We start from the raw sequence: 17,413 nt of genomic DNA on the forward strand, positions 1-17,413 counted from the left end.
GATAGGAGTAATCTGTATTAGGATGAGGGTGTACATGTGTCTTCCATTGCACGAGTGTGCGTTATTTTCCACTCATTACTGGGAAAGACGATGATGATATGATAATCAGATAATTCACTTATTGCATGCAAGAAATGTTGGTTCAGCATTTTAATAATACAATGATTAGCTGCTAATGAAAAACATTATATATAAATATATATATATATATATATATATATACTCATATAGAATGATTGCAGCAATTTCTTCAGGTATACAAGTATGGTTTGCCTCAACAGTAGGTTGGACATAGAACATGATCACCATTAGTACTTAAAGATTAACAAAACACTGCAAGTGCCAGATTTTTTCATTTTAATGAATTTAAAAACAATCACAGAGCTCAAACTGAATTCAACAGGAACATTTCAATCTTACTACACCATCTCAAGGATGTACTGTACAACAAGTCAAAGGACATCATTTTATAACTTTATATGTTGATGAAAAGCATGGTGTGTAATATAATTTGCATAGCAATTACAAAAAAACAAAAAATATGTTCCACAGGAACAATTCCAAGGAAATCTGTGAAGCACTTCAAACAGATCAAACACTCAATTTTTGTACAAGCCACAACACATCTCAATACAAATCATGTCATATGAACATGACAATGGTTAGAAAAATGTTTTAAAGTCTTAAAACACAAGATAGTTTAACATTTCTACAAGAAACAACCTTGTACAACATTTATCAGAACAATGTGTATCTGGAGTACATCATTCAATATTTTAAACTAAAGGAACTTGACTTTGGTCCATTTCATTGTACCAATCAAGGCCCAGAGTTTATTGTGCCCTCTGGCTTGCTCTAACATGATCAGTTTCATCAGCACAGTCTCTGATACATCTGAACTTCAGCAAAGGCTCTGATTGGGCAATTCGCGAGGTCAAAGCATTAGCATTTTGCTATGCTAAATGAATTAGCGCCCATAGAACATCAGTGCTCTCCATGAGCCCTGTTAGCCGTGCTAGCGTGTGCTGGCCGTGCTAGCGTCTGATAGCCGTACTAGCTCAGCTAGCTAACATCAGTGCTCTCCAGGAGCCCTATTAGCCACGCTAACGTGTGTTAGCCATACTCCGTGGCCGGGGGTCCTCTCACAAGGCTGTAGTAACCAGCCAGGGCCACTGGGTCGATGTACAGAGACCCCTTCCTCCTCGTGTGGCCAGAGTCCTCAGAATACAAGGAGGATTCTGGAACAGACCGGAAGAAAACATCAGTAAGACTGAGGTCATAGAATGACCATGTAAAACGGCCTCACTGTGCATGCAAGGTGAGTGCGCCCCGTCTCCCCTGCCTACCCTGGGTGGTGTCCGGCTGCTGGCTGTGCTGGCGCAGCAGGGGGTGCGAGGCCTCCTCCATGGCCGAGTCCAGGCTCCAGCAGCGCGGCTGCTCTTCCCGGGGGGGATTGATGGCCTCCTCACGCAGCAGCTGGGAGGCCGAGCTTCGCAGGGCGGGGTCCCTCGCCAAGGCGCGCTCCAGGAAGGAGCGCATGGGCCGGCTGCAGTCCTCCGCAATGTCCTCCAGGGGAGGGGCCTGCTTGTGGATCTGAGGAGGGAGGGGAGCAGGGGCGAGCAAGAGGATAGGGGAGGGGGAGCAGGGAAAGGAAGGGAATCACCCAAACAAAAAAGATGTGATCAGAAAGAGGAACAATGTCAAAGCAGAACAACTGATGCATATGAAGAGAGATTTGTGGCACATCAGCAGTTTTTCAGCTAGGGACAAACTCTAAACAGGTTATGCAAACTTCAATACAACACACATCACCCCAGGTGTCCGGCAATGTGTCTAAAACCTGGTTGCACCAGTTTAACACAGAACTCTTTTATATCAAGGACTGTGCAAAAATCTCCAACCCACTTCCCCTGATAGGTCGCATAGGAGGAACAGAGTGTCACTATGAATCCAAATCTGAAAGTAAAATAAGGTTCAAAGACTGTCCCAAACAACCTAGCAGCTTCTGTTCAGAGTTGAACTGAAGTGAAGTGCTGGCTGGAAACTGGGGGCATGTACAGACACATACGCGTGCCTCAATCATGTTGCTGTTCGACGCTACAGGGTTAGGTCACATGATGAGGTGCTAAAATGAATCTAGGCTAGCTGGAAAGTGGAACTGGGTCATGCTTTTATGTTTTGCCTTTTACATGTTTTTGTTTCATAGCTTCATATTAATTGGACTCTGAAAACAACTAGTAGTACAGGTTCCCCCCCTCCTTTCAGCATAGTTAAAGTATGTGACAAATCCATTCCACATTATGTGATAGTTGGTCTAGCCTGATCCACAGCATTCAGTAGACAACAAGTTGCCAAGCAGTTAGCAGGAAGCCAACTTACTATGTAGAGGTAGGATGGGTAGGCGGTGCGTGGGTATCTTCTAACCCAGGGAGGGCTGCCTGTCTGCATGTGGATGATCGTCGTGCCCAGACTGTAGATGTCCGTCTTGGTGTCGTGGCCGTGACACTGAACCACCTCCGGACTCATGTACATCTGGGAGAGGAACATACAGCAAATGGAAGAAGTCTGAATTGATGTTAAAGGTTAGGGGTTTTAGGAGAGCACTCAATGACTGACTGTTTTGATCTCTCTCTTTCTCAGACTCAGCTGGAAATTCCAGCCTGGTTCCTCCGAAGGTCAGGCAGTAGTGCTGGCTTCTTGTGTCAATTTGTTTGCTCCCAAGCTCTCTCTCTCTCTCACTCACTCTCTCCTTCACTCGCCATCTCTTTCTTTTATTCACTCTCCCTCTGAGCTCTCATTCTTTCTCAGTCTGTCTGCCCTGGGAATTTCCAGGCAGGCCACGAAGGGGCTATGACAAGACACACAGGCAGGGGCCTGGAGGGGCTGGAAGGGGTCGTGAGAGGTAGCCATGCTTGCCTCAGAGAGCCTTTTTCAACGCTTGGTTTTAGAATCATTTAGAATAGCCCTCATTTAAAAGAATAAAGCACACATTGCTCAAACACCTCTCCTTCGTGATGATTTTCCTGCCTCCTTCCTTCTGCACAAAGAGGCAAAAAACGTCTCTGTACTTGCACGCTCTGTGTTTCTTGCTCAATTCTGACCAATGAGAGACAGGTCGTTTCTGGCGAGAACTCACCTCTTTCCTGTCTTCCAGTAAACACAACTGTGCAGGTGCATTGTGAGGAGACGAGAGAACGGATGACTCACCTCTGTGCCCCGCAGGTCCCTGGGAGTGAACACCTTCTCTGTCATCTGCACTGTCAGACCAAAGTCCACCAGCACGGCCTTGTCCGACATCAGGACTATGTTGCTGGCTAAAGGGACAGAGGAGGAAGAAAGAAAAGGGGAAAAGGTGATGAGTTCCAATTTGTTTACCGAGGTAGTTCACTTAAGGGGGTTGGGGGGGGGGGGGGGGGAGGTGACGAGCGGGAAGAGAAAGAGGAAGAGTAGGTGGAGGTGAAAAGGGAGGTTTCAGTTTCCTACAGCCAAGATCAACTCGGTAGGAACTGTGACTACTTGGCTGGCAGTCCTGGACAAACAATGAAATATCTGTAGTAGACATGAACATTTTCCCTATTGATCCATTCTGCCACGTCATCATAAAAAAAAGGACTTTGAAACTAAATGAATTGTATTTTTGTATTGTATCAGGAAACAACTTTGCTCCATTAGACCAGATATGAGGAACTGGGCATTAGAGGCAGTGACAATAATGCTAAATCAATCTCTGCCCTGATCTGTCCTCCATTGCTTTTTACTGAGTTCTGGGAAAAGGGAACATGCACACTATCCAAACAATTCCTGAGAAAAGCAAACATATGTCATGTGTTTTGGCAGACCCATAAAAAGCAGGCCTTTGTGGAACCTCACGCCCCCCTAATCATTTACTTCACTGATAAAAATGACATTTTGAGCTGGACACGCATTGCAAACTTTACAGCCACAAAGCTGTTTTTGTAGTTACTCACTCAGCCCCCTTTAGCACTCTGCATGTTCTGCAGGCCGGAGGAGGGACTGACTGGAATTTCCAGAGACCATAACAGCTTCATGCCAAGCCCTGATTGGCTGAACAACAGATCCACAGATTCATATGATCCCTGTGTTGCTACGGTTCCTCAGACGCACAACCCACTGTTCAAGCCTTCCTGTCTCAACCAAAGTTCCAGAGTTCCAGACAACCTGGAACTTCCTGTCTTCCATCCAATCACAGCTTGCGGCCGTAAGAAGCCCTGCTGGTAAGAAACGATCACCAACATTCAGACCACATCCTGTTCCTCTCAGGGCCCCACAAGGAGAGCACAGCTACCATCTGATTAAAACACATTCGTAGTGTCTACAGTTCCACCACCTCCCTGATAACCCTACATGGTCATAACGGACATTGAGCAAGAGAAAAGGAGACAGACAGACAGAGATAATTCTTTGGTGTTTACAACGCCGCTTCCTGATGTCTGAAACCCTATATGGTCCTTCCACGTACGCAACGTCAAACGTCATGTTTGACAGGAAAAAAAGGCAGAGGCAAAAAAACGTTCAGTGGCTGCAACAGAACAGTCGTGGTCTGTGGGGGTGGAGTGTGTGTGGGTGTGTGTGTGTGGGTGTGTGTGTGTGGGTGTGTGTGTGTGGGTGTGTGTGTGTGGGTGTGTGTGTGTGTGGGTGTGTGTGTGTGGGTGTGTGTGTGTGGGTGTGTGTGTGTGGGTGTGTGTGTGTGGGTGGGCGGGAGGGAGGGGGGGGGGGGGCTCCATCTTGTCGACGTACGTTTGATGTCGTGGTGGATGACGTTGTGGGAATGCAGGTATTCCAGGCCTCTGAGCACATGCTTGGTCACCCAAATGATCTCAAACTCCCTCATGGGCCCACAGCTGTCCAGCTTCTCCAGGACGGAGCCGCCCTCGCCCGCCTCCATGAACAGATGCAGGTTCTGGTCCCACAGCACCGCGCCGTACAGCTCAGCGATGTTCTCATGACGGAACCGCGCCTGGATCTCCACGTCGGCGGGCTTGAAGTGTTGTATGGGGATCTGGGTCAAACAAGACATGGAAGTTGTTTACAGCACGCCATTTATTCAATCCCATTAGCTATAGTCTATTGTCGATAACACTAGTCTATGGTTTAGAAGGAACAGGGAAAACTATCTGAATGCACCAGGTAAACTGCTATTAGGCCAGAGAGGAGTCAACCCTTTATGGTGTGGAGGGGCAGTTGGTATTTTTCAAAGGCAAGTCAACTTTCCCTTTTCACTGGTGTGGTCACTCTGCATGTTTACTACACTGCAAACCCACCAAGCTGGAGACAGAACAGGAAGACACTCCCATCCTGTGAGTAAAAAATCCCCTTTGTAAATCAAATTAAGACCACTGCACTGCCCGTAGATACCGAATGCTGAGGATTGGAGACTGTTGATGTAAAACCTGAATCTGTATTTACAACTGAATGACTGTAAGGGATTTTTGTCCCCAAGACACCATCTGTTTGTCATCCCTAAGTATCAAGGGGCTTTCTGTAGAGTTTCCTGTATGAATTTTTCACCCTTGCTGTTGTTCCTTCTCGACTGGCTTCAGAGTCATTTCTGTGTTACACAACAATAAAGTGTTTTTTGTCTTCAGTTCCAGTGTAAATGCAATGGGTTTCAGTTTGTTCTTGTGCATAAGTCACCTGACATTTAAAAACTGGATGTACCTGGAACCCTGCCAACACTGTTCACCGCTTTTACTGTTTGCTTGGCGATTAAAGATGATGCTGTTCAGCAGGCGAGAGGATTCCTGGCAGACTTGGACTTTTACCTCACTAATCAAACATGCCAGGCATTCCTTGGCTGAACTCACCAGTTTACAAGCCATTCTTTTCTTGGTCTTGGTGTCCTGGGCGAGGTGGACTTTCCCAAACGAGCCTTTTGGCACCAAGCCCGATCCTGGATTTTTGTACGTCAGTTTCCATGGAAAAAGAAGCACATCCATGCCAATGCGGTAGCGCTTGTTCCTGAGAGCCATGTCCTTCTGTCAACAAAACACCCGTTGAAATGATTTGACTCTGGCATTATAAAAGTTGGCAAAGTCTATTACAAATACATTATGCACATACTTGAACATTTGAGCAAGTGAATTCAAACATGTATAAAACATGTTTTATATTGTTAAGTATTTGGGTAGTTTATATTGTTTATTAGTAGTATTAGGTAGACTTGTGCCTTTAGTATAGTTAGATGACATATTCAAGTTTGAGGATTCCTATATGTTTAATGTATGCACATTCCTGGCAAAGTAAATTCGTTGTCTGTGCAAACTTTCATGGCAAATAAAACCCTTTCTGATTCTGATTCATGTAGCCTGCATAATGCTATTGTGGTGGTACACAATCGGACAACTATAGATTCTCTCAAGTCTCACCTTGTTGAGCAACACACCCATCTCCTCAGGCAGGTGTTGCAGCGCATCCAGCTGCATGTCAGAGATTAGATTGACGAAAGACAGCAGGTCCGTCACCGTCCCGTAGCGCACGCCACCGCCGTTGCCCTGGCAACTCGACCCTGAATCCATAGTCTCCTCGTGCTCGTAGATCTCTTCCTGGGACATACCCTCGTCAAAAGACTCCTCTGTGTCCTCTTCCTCGGCGTTATAAAGATTCTCCACCGCGTTTATGATGTCCTCTAGGTTCATGTGCACCATCAGGAGTTCTATTCCGGAGTTGTCGTATTTGTAATCCATTTTGATTATTTGCCCGGTTCTAGAAAGCGATACGGGATATTAGTTTCAACACAGAGATTTACCCATTTCACAACGATTGTTCTTAACATGTTCAATATGCAGGAGTGTTGGCCCAACTGACGCGCTACCTGTCTCCGACTGCAACTACAGCTGTAGTAGGAGGAGCACAGGCAAACGAATTGGATTCCCATGCAAATTAAGGGAATTTCACAACAAGCTGGGAAGCCCCTGAGTGTCCCCCTATTTTCTCCGTATCCAAACATGGAGTTGGTAAGCACACGGAACAGTATCCAGTCCTTGCATTTGCACCATAGAGTTAATGATTTGCACAGCCAATGATATAGCCTATCACCGGTCTTATGCTACACTTCAAAACATGCGTTGAAAAACTAAGCGATACATCGGTCTTATTCATAACTTCGAAGCATGCGTTAAAAAACTAAGCGATACAGTTTACGTGATTTAGTCCATGGGTTACTGTAATACACTAACCCAGAATAGGATAATAAGATAAGACAAGATACAATTTCTGTAGCACTTACCTTGGTCTGTTTATTTATCAGGGGTCCGATTATGCTCACTCCATTGCGTATGTGAGAGTTCAGTAACTGAGCAGTCTGGAACTGAGAAGAGAGGAAGTGCAACCACTGTGACGAACGTCAGGGTGTTTTATGGAAGACATATTTTGTGTGTTTCGTTTTCCTTTTCCATTACTTCCCCGACAAGAGACAGCCCGATTTCTTTCGATCGTTTTCTACGACTTGCAGTTCATCAACTTCCATTTAATACAAATGTATTTCCCCAATATTTCCTTGACTTGGCCCATGCATATTTGGTCCAGACAGCTATTGCATTACTTTTCATCCTCTCTCTCTCTCTCTCTCTCTCTCTCTCTCTCTCTCTCTCTCTCTCTCTCTCTCTCTCTCTCTCTCTCTCTCTCTCTCTCTCTCTCTATCGCTCTCTCTCTCTCTCGCTCTCTCTCTCGCTCTCTCTCTCGCTCTCTCTCTCGCTCTCTCTCTCGCTCTCTCTCGCTCTCTCTCTCGCTCTCTCTCTCGCTCTCTCTCTCGCTCTCTCTCTCGCTCTCTCTCTCGCTCTCTCTCTCGCTCTCTCTCTGACTATTACGCTTTGGCATAATTTGACTCCTCTCTCATGCCATAGAACACAACAGGCGCATGCGCTGTTTCCAATAGTCTCCGTGCAACAATGGCAGCCTCCTTTGGTGTGTGCAGGTTACACATGAGTGGAAGGCGAAGCCTGTCAAAGTGCCTTCAAACGTATGATCTGCTTGTTCGAAGACGGTTCGGAAAAAATAATGTAGCCGAACAAGGCAAGACATTGAATAAGACAGATGAAATTGGTATGTGTCTCGTTCTGCAAGGGACTGTCCAGTCCGTTATGACATGCCTTCTTAGAAAACGCATAGTTAGCTTGTTAGCTAACAATATTAGTTAGCTTCAAAACATTAACATTTATGATGTTTATTACCACATTAGGTAGAAAGCTTATAGCACAACCCGCAAGTCAATAACATTGAGTTTACAGTGATACAAGTTGCTTTGGACTGCTTATGTGACGGCATGGTGCAGCCCTCTAGACTCAAAGCTTCGACAATGTTTATTGACTGTTTGGTTTGATGAATTCTGTCCTCTACATCCACAGAACCAAAGGATGGGCTCAAGTCGTTTTATGCGGTCTTGGAAGAGAGACAAGAGCAAGCGGAAAGATCTGTGCTCATAAGCTGTCAAGCCAAAACCAACGAGAAGAAGTTTATAAAGTATCTTTCAAGACATGGACCAATAAATAAATGTTTCTTTTATGAAAGCTATGTAAGTTTTAGAATGATTAGCATCCAACAACATCTGCAATGCCATACTTTCAGACAGTATACATGTTGCCTTAAGACATACATCAGTAAACGTTTTATGTTTGTTTTCTACTTTCATGTGTTGCTTCGCTCATGGGATGGTATGCATCAAACACTGTATGTAATTAGGTCGATCATTCAACGTAGGATAACTCCTGTGTTGCTTCTGTGCCCTTCAGAGTACATATGCCGTGGTGGAGTTTGCCAACAAGGAGAGCATCACATCACTTTATGAAGGGACCGCCATCCCGACTATCAATCATGAAGCCATGGTGCCTTTCAAGTCCCGGCTGCTCTCTCTCAGAAGTAACGGCCCAGCAGACCTGTCTGACGGCCAGTCGCTTCCCCAGTACCAGCCCCAGACCACCATCCCCATCAGTGAGCTCATCCAGAGGCTATCCAAGGAGGAGAGTGTAAGTGTGGGCGCCTACAGCTGACATGGCGTTCAGTCCGTGGATGCTTTTGTCCGAAGCAACGCACACATTTACATTGAGTCATTTTAGCAGACGCTCTTATCCAGAGCGACTGACATTAAGTACAGGGACATTCCCCCCCGAGGCAAGTGCCTTGCCCAAGGACACAACGTCATTTGGCACGGCCGGCAATCGAACCCACAACCTTCTGATTAACAGTCCGACTCCCTAACCGCTCAGCCATCTTATCCCCCCCCCCGTACACATAGCAGATAGCAGGGGACAGCATGACAATCAAGGATCAGATCCGATGTGCATAGTTGTAACGGTTTGGAAGTGCACTTTATGGAGGGGCCAAGCTGGAGCTTTCCCCCGGGAGACCTCATGTCTGGGTTGTTGTCTCTTGGTCGGGGTCTCCAGATAGACCAGCAGATGCTGTCCTTGACGGCGATGTACCAGCTGACCGAGGAGAACATCTGCCTGCGCTTCCTGGTGTGCTCGCTGCTCCAGGACGTCGCCGCCGCCTACTTCCCAGAATGCCTCATCCGGCCGTTCGGCTCGACCGTCAACGGGTTCGGGAAGCTGGGCTGCGACCTGGACATGTTCCTGGACCTGGACCGGATCAGTGGGCGGAGCGTGAAGGTGAGGGCAGCGGCACGCTGCGTCCGCTCTGTCTCCTTTCACCTCGCTGTGGTCACTGGTGTCGAGGCACCAGGGTAGGGGACGGCCGTATGGAAGATAGGGTACAGCCTAGTGCAGGATGGTGCCTGTCTGTTTCAGCACTACACTGGGGGGGGGGGGGGAGATGAGTCCGTACTGTGCAAAAGTCTGAGGCATCTACTTTTCCCCCTCCACCATGAATACTGTTCTGTATTTGTGTGGCAGTCTAAAAGTGCAATGTTGAGAAACATTTTGAATGCAATGTTGAGAAACCGTATATATTTGCCATATATATATATATATTTTTTTTAAATGTTATTTGCACTTAATACTTTTGCACGTAATATATGCATATACTGTACGTACACACACACACACACACAGCGCACACACACACACACAGGATGTTTACTGAACATACAACTAAGAAATATGAGATTGTAAAGTCTTATCTTGTTGTTTGCTTTCCGTACAGTCAGTGGTCATAGTTGTTCTTGAATGCAACTAAAAGGATAGTAGGATAGTTTGAAGTGCTGTGTAATCCCTTCAAACAATAGATGAAGGTGTTGATGTTTGCCTATGATGTGTAATAGTGTATCTAAGATAAAGGTCCGGATAGACAGATTGCGGTAAACTGTCCCTACTCTGTTATTTTGTTGCTGATAAGTAAAAAGGAGCATTTGTTCAGGTAAATTGGGAACTTCTGTTCAGTCTAATTTGTTTACTTTTATATGGCGGGAAAAGCCCATTCAGAAGTTTCATCACATCTCATTGATTAAGCACAGACAGACACACACACACAGACACACATGCAGAAGCACACACTGGCCCAGGTGACTGATGCAATCACAACAAATCCACGTTTCCTTCCAGGCAGTACAGGTTGAATAGCACACCAACCTAACAACTAACTATGCCAGCTTACTGTACTAGGCATTGAAAGGTCAACACAGCGGCCTAGTGAAAAATACACTTCCTTCCTCTTTCCCCAAAATCACTCCCATCAAATGAAAGCAGATGGTTGCGAAACACAGCAATAAGCCTTAAATTGCATGTATGCGACAGATACATTTTCACTGAAAGTTGCCATTTACCAGACACCTTTCGTTCCCAAAGCAACTTGCGGTACAGGGGAGATTTGAACCTGTGACCTCGAGACTTGCAGTGAAGCGCTCTGACCACCGAGCGACCCCCTTGTGTTCCCCCCCTGTGCCCAGCCGAAAGCAGGCTATTCCCTGGAGTTCCAGTTGAAGAGGGCCAACTCGGAGCGGGCCGTGACCCAGAGCATCCTCTCCGTCATCGGGGAGTGCGTGGACCAGTTTGGGCCGGGCTGCGTGGGGTTGCAGAAGATCCTGAACGCCCGCTGTCCCCTGGTCCGCTTCGCCCACCAGCCCTCGGGCTTCCAGTGTGACCTCACCGCCAACAACAGGTAGGCCGTGTGCGCGGCGGCTGGATCGTCGCCTCTCTCAGCCGATACGCTCTCTGTGACCTGGCGCTTATGGATCCGAGGTATTCTCCGATTCGCGTTTGATCGGGCTCGCGTACAGGAGAGTGGAAATCGAAGACCGCCACTTGGGTCAGGGTTTCCGCTCTGTTGATTTGTCCGTGGCGGCCCGCGGCGGCTACATTTCTGCCGCCACGGTATCAGAAATAGGGCTGTACAAGGTGTTATGTTTTGGTTCGGACAGACCTGCCCCCCGCTGCAACAAAAAAAATCCTAGAGGTCGGTAGTTAGGTTTTATATTCGTTTTCAAATGTAGGCTAATACAACAGAGTTTATTTTATTTTATTACAAATGACAATCAGTTGAACAATTTGACGGAAAGTTGAATCTTTGAAAGTGTACGTGAGTTTCAGATTAGCTTTAGTATTTGGTGTGTTGCCCTTTTATTTGTGCGTTCAAATGGATGCCCTGCGGTACATGCATGCACTGACACACCTGTTCAGCATTAAACAGCAACCCAGTGCGATTGACCCTTTGACAACAAAAGGAACACCGAACGGCGATGATACGAAATGGCAACCGCTGTTTCTGTCTCGCGTAGCTGCACGCTCGCTGTGTGGCTGGAACCTGAAGCCATCTTTGGTCCATTAGCATTTCACGAGCAGAAACTAACGTGAACCACAGCGAGTTACTAGATGCCTACAGCCACGCGTGGCCACCGTAGGAGAGAGAGAGAGAGAGAGAGAGAGGTTAGCTTGTTTTTATTTCACTTCCCTCTTTCTGCCTCTGAGGGATACTGTGGTCTCAGTTGCCTGAGTGAGACACACACACACACACCACGCACACCTGCAACGTTCAGAAACCAGCGTTTCAAAGGAAACGGTGGGTAGCCACCAGGCTAGTGTGGGTGGATCGGGGGGGGGGGTTTCATGGCGCTCGTTTGACACATCGATGCTTTCCTGTTTGCTTCTGTTCAGTCAGCACAACAGGAAGTGGGGGTTGAAGTCCCCTTTTGAATACTATTGAAACCTATACCATATTTTTCAGACTTTAAGTCGTGCCGGAGTATAAATTGCATTAGTAAAAAAATGCGTCACAAAGAGGAAAAAACATTCGCACTGGACTAAAAGTCGCATTTATTTAGAAATGTATTTAACAAAATCCAAGACCAAGAACAAACATTTAATCTGGAAAGCCCAGCAAAACTATGAAGAAAGAAAAAAGTGTGACTTATAGTCCGTAAAATACGGTAGTCTGTTATGAAAAATGACTGAATCCATATGGATACATTGAAAACAGCCATGCCACCATCCACTTCTGTAAGGTCAGAGATGATCTCAGGCAATTCAAATGTTTTAAGTACCTACATGCATACAGTACACACATATGCTATTGTACAGATTAAACACAATGAATCATATGAATTCTCTTGGGCAATATCAAGGACATAAAGCAGCTATTGGCTGTTGCTTTAATATTGCTGGTAGTGGATGCAGAGTAATGAAGGGCTGTAGTCCTAGAAAGGTCACAGTCAGGATAAACACTGCCCTCTAGTGATCATAGGAAATATAGCACCGTGAGTTTCTTTTCTTTTACCCCCCCTTATCTGCTACGCTCAGTAAAGACTAGCTCCGGTATGTCTTAAGTGGAACCAAATGATCAGGAATGAAACGCATGGATAAAACAATGAATGTAGGAGCTAAGAAAACACTTTATGGCAGGGGTGTCCAATCCTGGTCCTCGAGGGCCGCTGTCCTGCATGCTTTAGATGTTTCCCTGCTCCAGCACACCTGATTTAAATGAACGGGTCGTTATCAAGCTCCGTGGAAGCCGGGTAATGACCATTCATTTGAATCAGGTGTGCTGGAGGAACGGTCAGAGCTCCCCCCCCCCAGCGGTATTCCCCTGACCCGTGCGCCGCTCTGTCCTCAGGGTGGCGATGAAGAGCTCCGAGCTGCTGTACCTGTACAGCAGGCTGGACCCCCGGGTTCGCTCCCTGGTGTTCAGCGTGCGCTGCTGGGCCCGGGCCCACAGCGTCACCAGCAGCATCCCCGGAGCCTGGGTCAGCAACTTCTCCCTGACCGTCATGGTGCTGTTCTTCCTCCAGAGACGCAGCCCGCCCATCCTGCCCACCCTGGAGCACCTCAGGGGCCTGGCAGGTAGGCCCTCTGATGCTCCCCCTCCCTCCCTCCCTCTGTGGGCCTCTCTCTCTGCGTGTGGACGTCTGGGTGGGAATGGGACTGGTCCCAACATGTCCATAGTGAGGGCGGAGGGGATCCCATGTGTTTGTTTGTTTGTTTCTTGGGGGAGAGGAGGACATTGGAAAAAGATTGTGGGGGGGGGGGGGGATTTTGTGTTTATTTTTGTTGGACGTGTCTGGTGAAATTCCTGGGAGGATTCCGATCCAAGTTGCTGGAGGTTAAAGACTTTGGGGCAGGGCGGGGGGTTGTTTGCCACAGTCCACTGCTGCTGCCTGTGAACCCCCTCCCCCTCCCAATCCTTCTCCCCAGCCTCTCCTTGGCTCACAGAGAATAGCCGGCCAAGAGCAATCTATCGTCCTCTTAGACCAGACACTATCACACATAGTGCTTACAGCACAATAAAGGCCCCATCACTCTGGCAAGAACAGTACCCACCCTTTCTCCCTCCCTTCCCCTCCCGCCCTCCCTGATACAAGAACACACACACACACCGTTCCACGGGGCATCCATTTGAAATGGCCCTGCCTCAGGTGTGACCCCCACTCTGACGTGGTCGAGGAGGCTGGCAGGATGGGCTTTGATGGAGAGCCAAGGACCCCCACAGGGACACACGCCTTGGGCTCTCGTCTGTCTGTGTCCATCTGTCTCCCTCTCTGTCTCTGTCATTACCTCTCTCTCTCTCCCCCTCGGTCTGGTTCTCTCTCTCTCTTCCTCTGTCTGGTTCCCTCTCTCTCGCCCTGTGTCTGGTTCTCTCTCCCAATGTCTGTTTCTCTTCCTCTCTGTCTCTGTCTCTGTCATTACCTTTCTCTGTTTCGCTCTCTCACTCTCCCTCCCTCTCCGTTTCTCTCTCTCCCTCCCTCTCTGTTTCTCTTTCTCTCTCTCTCTCTCTCTCTCTCTGTTTCTCTGTCTCTGTCATTATCCCTCTCTGTTGATCTCTTTCCCTCTCTGTCTATGTCTCTCCCTCACTGTCTCTCTCAGTATCCATCTCTCTCCCTCTCTAAGCGACGCCATCCATCAGAGTGTGGTTGATGCGTGTCGTGCCATTCAGTGCGTCTCTCCCTCTCTCTCCCCCCCACCCCTTCCCTCTCTCTCCCAAGGCCCCGGCGACAGGAGCGTCATCGAGGGGAACGACTGCACGTTCGTCAGCGACGTCAGCAAGGTCCAGCTGCAGAGCAACACAGAGCCGCTAGGTGGGTTCAGGTGCCCAGACCGTACGGTGACTGGGCCTGCGCGGGCACGCTGCTACACACACCCACACACACACACACACACACACTCTCACCATCGTGTGTCCCAGCATTGGACTCGAACGTGGTCTCGTCTGTCTCTCTGCCCCTCAGCGACACTGCTGCAGGAGTTCTTTGAGTTCTACGGCAGCTTCGCGTTCAACAGGATGTCTATAGACATCAGGAAGGTAAGAGCCCCTAGCTAGCAGGCACAAACCGACACCCCCCCCCCCCCTCCTTCCCCCGTTCACAGTCCCACCCCCCTCCCCCCACCCTCCTCCCTCAAGGTCCCCTACCGGGGGAGATGAAGTGCGTGTTCTCCGGATTGCGTCACTCCGTTCGCCTCCAAACCACAGCCGTCAAATAGGAGAGAGTGATTGATGCCCGCCCCGCCCCTCTCAGCCCGGTCCACAATAACAGCGTCAGCCTGCTCAGCGCAAAAACAAAAACACCCGCGCGCTAATCCAACTCAGACTGTCAGTTCTTTCGTTTGTTTCACGCGTTCGTGAAACGAACCGCCCCCCCGCGTGCGCGCACCTATCCGGGCCTGGGTCGAGCCTGGAGGTGTAGTACGATCTTGACCCCGGGTCAGGGATGACTTTCGTGGGGGGGGGGGAGGGAGAGGGGGCCTGTAGCCCTTGCGTCCCTGGCCTCTGCCTGTAGCCTTTCACCAGCAGAGAATGTGGCGTAAATCATCTTTAGTGTGCACTGTGTTTCTCCCTATCTCTCCGTCACTCTGACTGATGTCTTTATGCTGCTCTCTGGCTGATCCCCGGTCTAGATCCCTTCCCCTCATTCATTCATCCTGTTTTATAGCCGGGCTTTAAACAAGGCATTGAGCCCTCCCCCTCCCTCCTCTAAGATTCAGCCCTGACCTGTCTCTCTGGGTCATGTGACAGGGGTGGTATGGGATCCCAACTGTGCCCTACGCGACAGGAAAGTACAGTGTAAGAGAGGGGCCGGGATCGCTCGCCGTCACAGGGTCACACGGAATTGGTCTGGAGTTGGAAAGGGTCCAGAGCAGATTAGGAGAGGGCTGTTTTGGCCATCTCATCGTTTCTCTCTCTCTCTCTCTCTCTCTCTCTCTCTCTCTCTCTCTCTCTCTCTCTCTCTCTCTGTCTCTCTGTCTCTCTGTCTCTCTCTTTCTGTCTCTCTGTCTCTCTGTCTCTCTCTTTCTGTCTCTCTGTCTTTCTCTCTCTTTCTCTCTCTCTGTCTCTGTCTCTCTCTCTCTCTCTCTCTCTGTCTCTCTCTCTCTCTGTCTCTCTCTCTCTCTGTCTCTCTCTCTCTCTGTCTCTCTCTCTCTCTGTCTCTCTCTCTCTCAGTCTAACGGGTGAATCACGCACCTCGTTTTCCGGCAGTGATTCTGTCAGGCTGACAGTTTGATGAATGAGGCACGGTGAATATGTTAACTCACCTCGCGGCTGCTAATGCCAGGATGATGCTTTAAAAGCTCCCTGACAATTTCACTCACGCACGCACGCACACACACAAACACTCAAATGACATGCACGCCCAGATATGACAACAAAGACCTGAGCCTGCTGGGTTAAATAAGATAGCTTGACCTTTACGTGTGTTTCTCTGTGTGTGTTTTCTCTGTGTGTGTTTCTGTGCGTGTGTCTGTGTGTGCGTGTCTGTGTGTGTGTGTGTGTGCGTGCCCCCCTCCCAGGGGAAGGAGCAGAACAAGCCCGAGCCGTCGGCGCTCCACATCCAGAACCCGTTCGAGCCGACCCTGAACGTGAGCAAGAACGTCAACGCGGCCCAGCTGGGCCGCATGGTGACCCTGTGCCAGGAGGCGGCCTGGATCCTCCAGCAGCAGGAGTTCAGCGCCCCGCCCGCCGCCCGGAAATCCGGCCCCGGCGCGGGGCACGCCACCTGGGGCCTGGCCGCCCTGCTGCTGCCCTCCAACCAGGCGGCGGGCGCCACCAAAGGCCGCCAGAAGAAGAGGCTGGAGCCGGCCAGCGCCAGGATCAAGAGCCTGCTGGAGAGTCTGAAAAGCCCGGCTCAGAAGAAGAAGAGCTAGGCGAGCGGGAGAGGGAGATGAGCAGGCTCTCCACCAGAGGGTGCTGTTCACAACCATCCATCATTGGACTGAGAGGAGAGCGGTGGACGGGCCACAAGCGGCCACGCTCGTCCTGGCCCCCGAGGCGGGGCCGAGGCGGGACGGCGGACTCCACTAAGCGACTGTGCGATCGAGCGGTTCCGTGATAAGCAAAGACTCTGTCTCCGCGGCAGCGACACCGCTCCACCTATAGACGTGCCGAGGCCGAAAACCTCGCACGCACGTATGTCTGTTTGTCCGTTTGTTTACTTAGGAAGTAAATGTACATGGCTTTGTTGTGTTGTCAAATAAATGTCCTTATACAGGATGGACTTTTAAAACGTCACTGCAAAGCGGGGAAATGATTTTTGTGGTGAAGTTGATTCCGATAGGTGGGAAAAGACTTTGTCGCTGTGCGCTCCTGATGCATACCGTTTTGGGAACGAACCGTTCCACGGTCCAAAAGTGATGACGCAAAAGAGCGAATGCGTTTCTCCGAGGAATGTTTCAACTCTTCCAGAGCCCCATGCCGTCGGTCAGCTTGTCTTTGGATCAGGCCTTGTGGTGTGGCTGAAGAATGGACTGACCTTTCCCAACAAGCGACTGGTTGAGCAAGCATGCTGAAACTGTGGACGGGCACATTCCGTTTAAAACACAAGCCGCCTAGTAAACAGAGACAGAGGTTTCAACTTGGTTTCCAGAGTTTGCTCTGAACGCCGGAACGCCGATCGTGGCGTTTTCCCGATCCCTTTTCGCTCTCTTCAGGACATTGCATTAGCAACTTAACCCCGAAACACTATCGTTCTCCAGGTATTTTTCCAACATTTTAGAGCCACCATAAACAACATACTCTCATCTTC

General features: G+C 48.9%; 2 protein-coding genes across 5 annotated transcripts; one reads left to right on the plus strand and one right to left on the minus strand.

Annotated features, from left to right (window-relative positions):
* Nucleotides 1–340: 340 nt before the first annotated feature.
* On the minus strand, nt 341–7,556 carry map3k8 (mitogen-activated protein kinase kinase kinase 8). 3 transcript variants are annotated; one of them, XM_084703895.1, is made up of 8 exons: nt 7,247–7,556; nt 6,387–6,723; nt 5,826–5,996; nt 4,759–5,020; nt 3,208–3,314; nt 2,380–2,532; nt 1,347–1,593; nt 341–1,238 (listed from the first exon to the last, which is right to left on the minus strand). In XM_084703895.1, the coding sequence occupies exons 2-8, from the start codon at nt 6,702–6,704 to the stop codon at nt 1,114–1,116; spliced, it is 1,383 nt and encodes a 460-aa protein (XP_084560021.1). In that variant the 5' UTR covers nt 6,705–6,723; nt 7,247–7,556; the 3' UTR covers nt 341–1,113. The 3 variants fall into 3 exon arrangements, with proteins under 3 accessions (XP_084560021.1, XP_084560022.1, XP_084560020.1); XM_084703896.1 differs by lacking the exon at nt 7,247–7,556 and having other exon boundaries at nt 5,826–5,993; nt 6,387–6,924; XM_084703894.1 differs by lacking the exon at nt 7,247–7,556 and having other exon boundaries at nt 6,387–6,912.
* A 313-nt stretch (nt 7,557–7,869) lies between these two features.
* mtpap (mitochondrial poly(A) polymerase) lies at nt 7,870–17,413 on the plus strand. Of its 2 annotated transcripts, XM_084703875.1 has the most exons (9): nt 7,870–8,061; nt 8,364–8,530; nt 8,748–8,981; nt 9,402–9,623; nt 10,859–11,070; nt 13,018–13,244; nt 14,384–14,476; nt 14,627–14,700; nt 16,182–16,666. In XM_084703875.1, the coding sequence occupies exons 1-9, from the start codon at nt 7,908–7,910 to the stop codon at nt 16,533–16,535; spliced, it is 1,737 nt and encodes a 578-aa protein (XP_084560001.1). In that variant the 5' UTR covers nt 7,870–7,907; the 3' UTR covers nt 16,536–16,666. The 2 variants fall into 2 exon arrangements, with proteins under 2 accessions (XP_084560001.1, XP_084560000.1); XM_084703874.1 differs by lacking the exon at nt 14,627–14,700 and having other exon boundaries at nt 16,182–17,413.

Source organism: Hypomesus nipponensis, chromosome 8 (genome assembly GCF_054491055.1).
Source record: "Hypomesus nipponensis isolate SF chromosome 8, ASM5449105v1, whole genome shotgun sequence".
Classification (NCBI taxonomy): Eukaryota; Metazoa; Chordata; class Actinopteri; order Osmeriformes; family Osmeridae; genus Hypomesus; species Hypomesus nipponensis.

What these genes read in the sequence shown, in the direction of transcription:
- mtpap (XM_084703874.1), top strand. Translation starts at nt 7,908, where the DNA reads ATGGCAGCCTCCTTTGGTGTGTGCAGGTTACACATGAGTGGAAGGCGA. An exon ending in GAATAAGACAGATGAAATTG is followed by an intron (nt 8,062 to 8,363) that starts GTATGTGTCTCG and finishes CTACATCCACAG; the next exon opens with AACCAAAGGATGGGCTCAAG. An exon ending in GACCTCACCGCCAACAACAG is followed by an intron (nt 11,071 to 13,017) that starts GTAGGCCGTGTG and finishes CTCTGTCCTCAG; the next exon opens with GGTGGCGATGAAGAGCTCCG.
- map3k8 (XM_084703895.1), bottom strand. Translation starts at nt 6,704, where the DNA reads ATGGATTACAAATACGACAACTCCGGAATAGAACTCCTGATGGTGCAC. An exon ending in TGGGTGTGTTGCTCAACAAG is followed by an intron (nt 5,997 to 6,386) that starts GTGAGACTTGAG and finishes TTTTGTTGACAG; the next exon opens with AAGGACATGGCTCTCAGGAA. An exon ending in CATCCACCACGACATCAAAC is followed by an intron (nt 3,315 to 4,758) that starts GTACGTCGACAA and finishes CTGTCCCTTTAG; the next exon opens with CCAGCAACATAGTCCTGATG.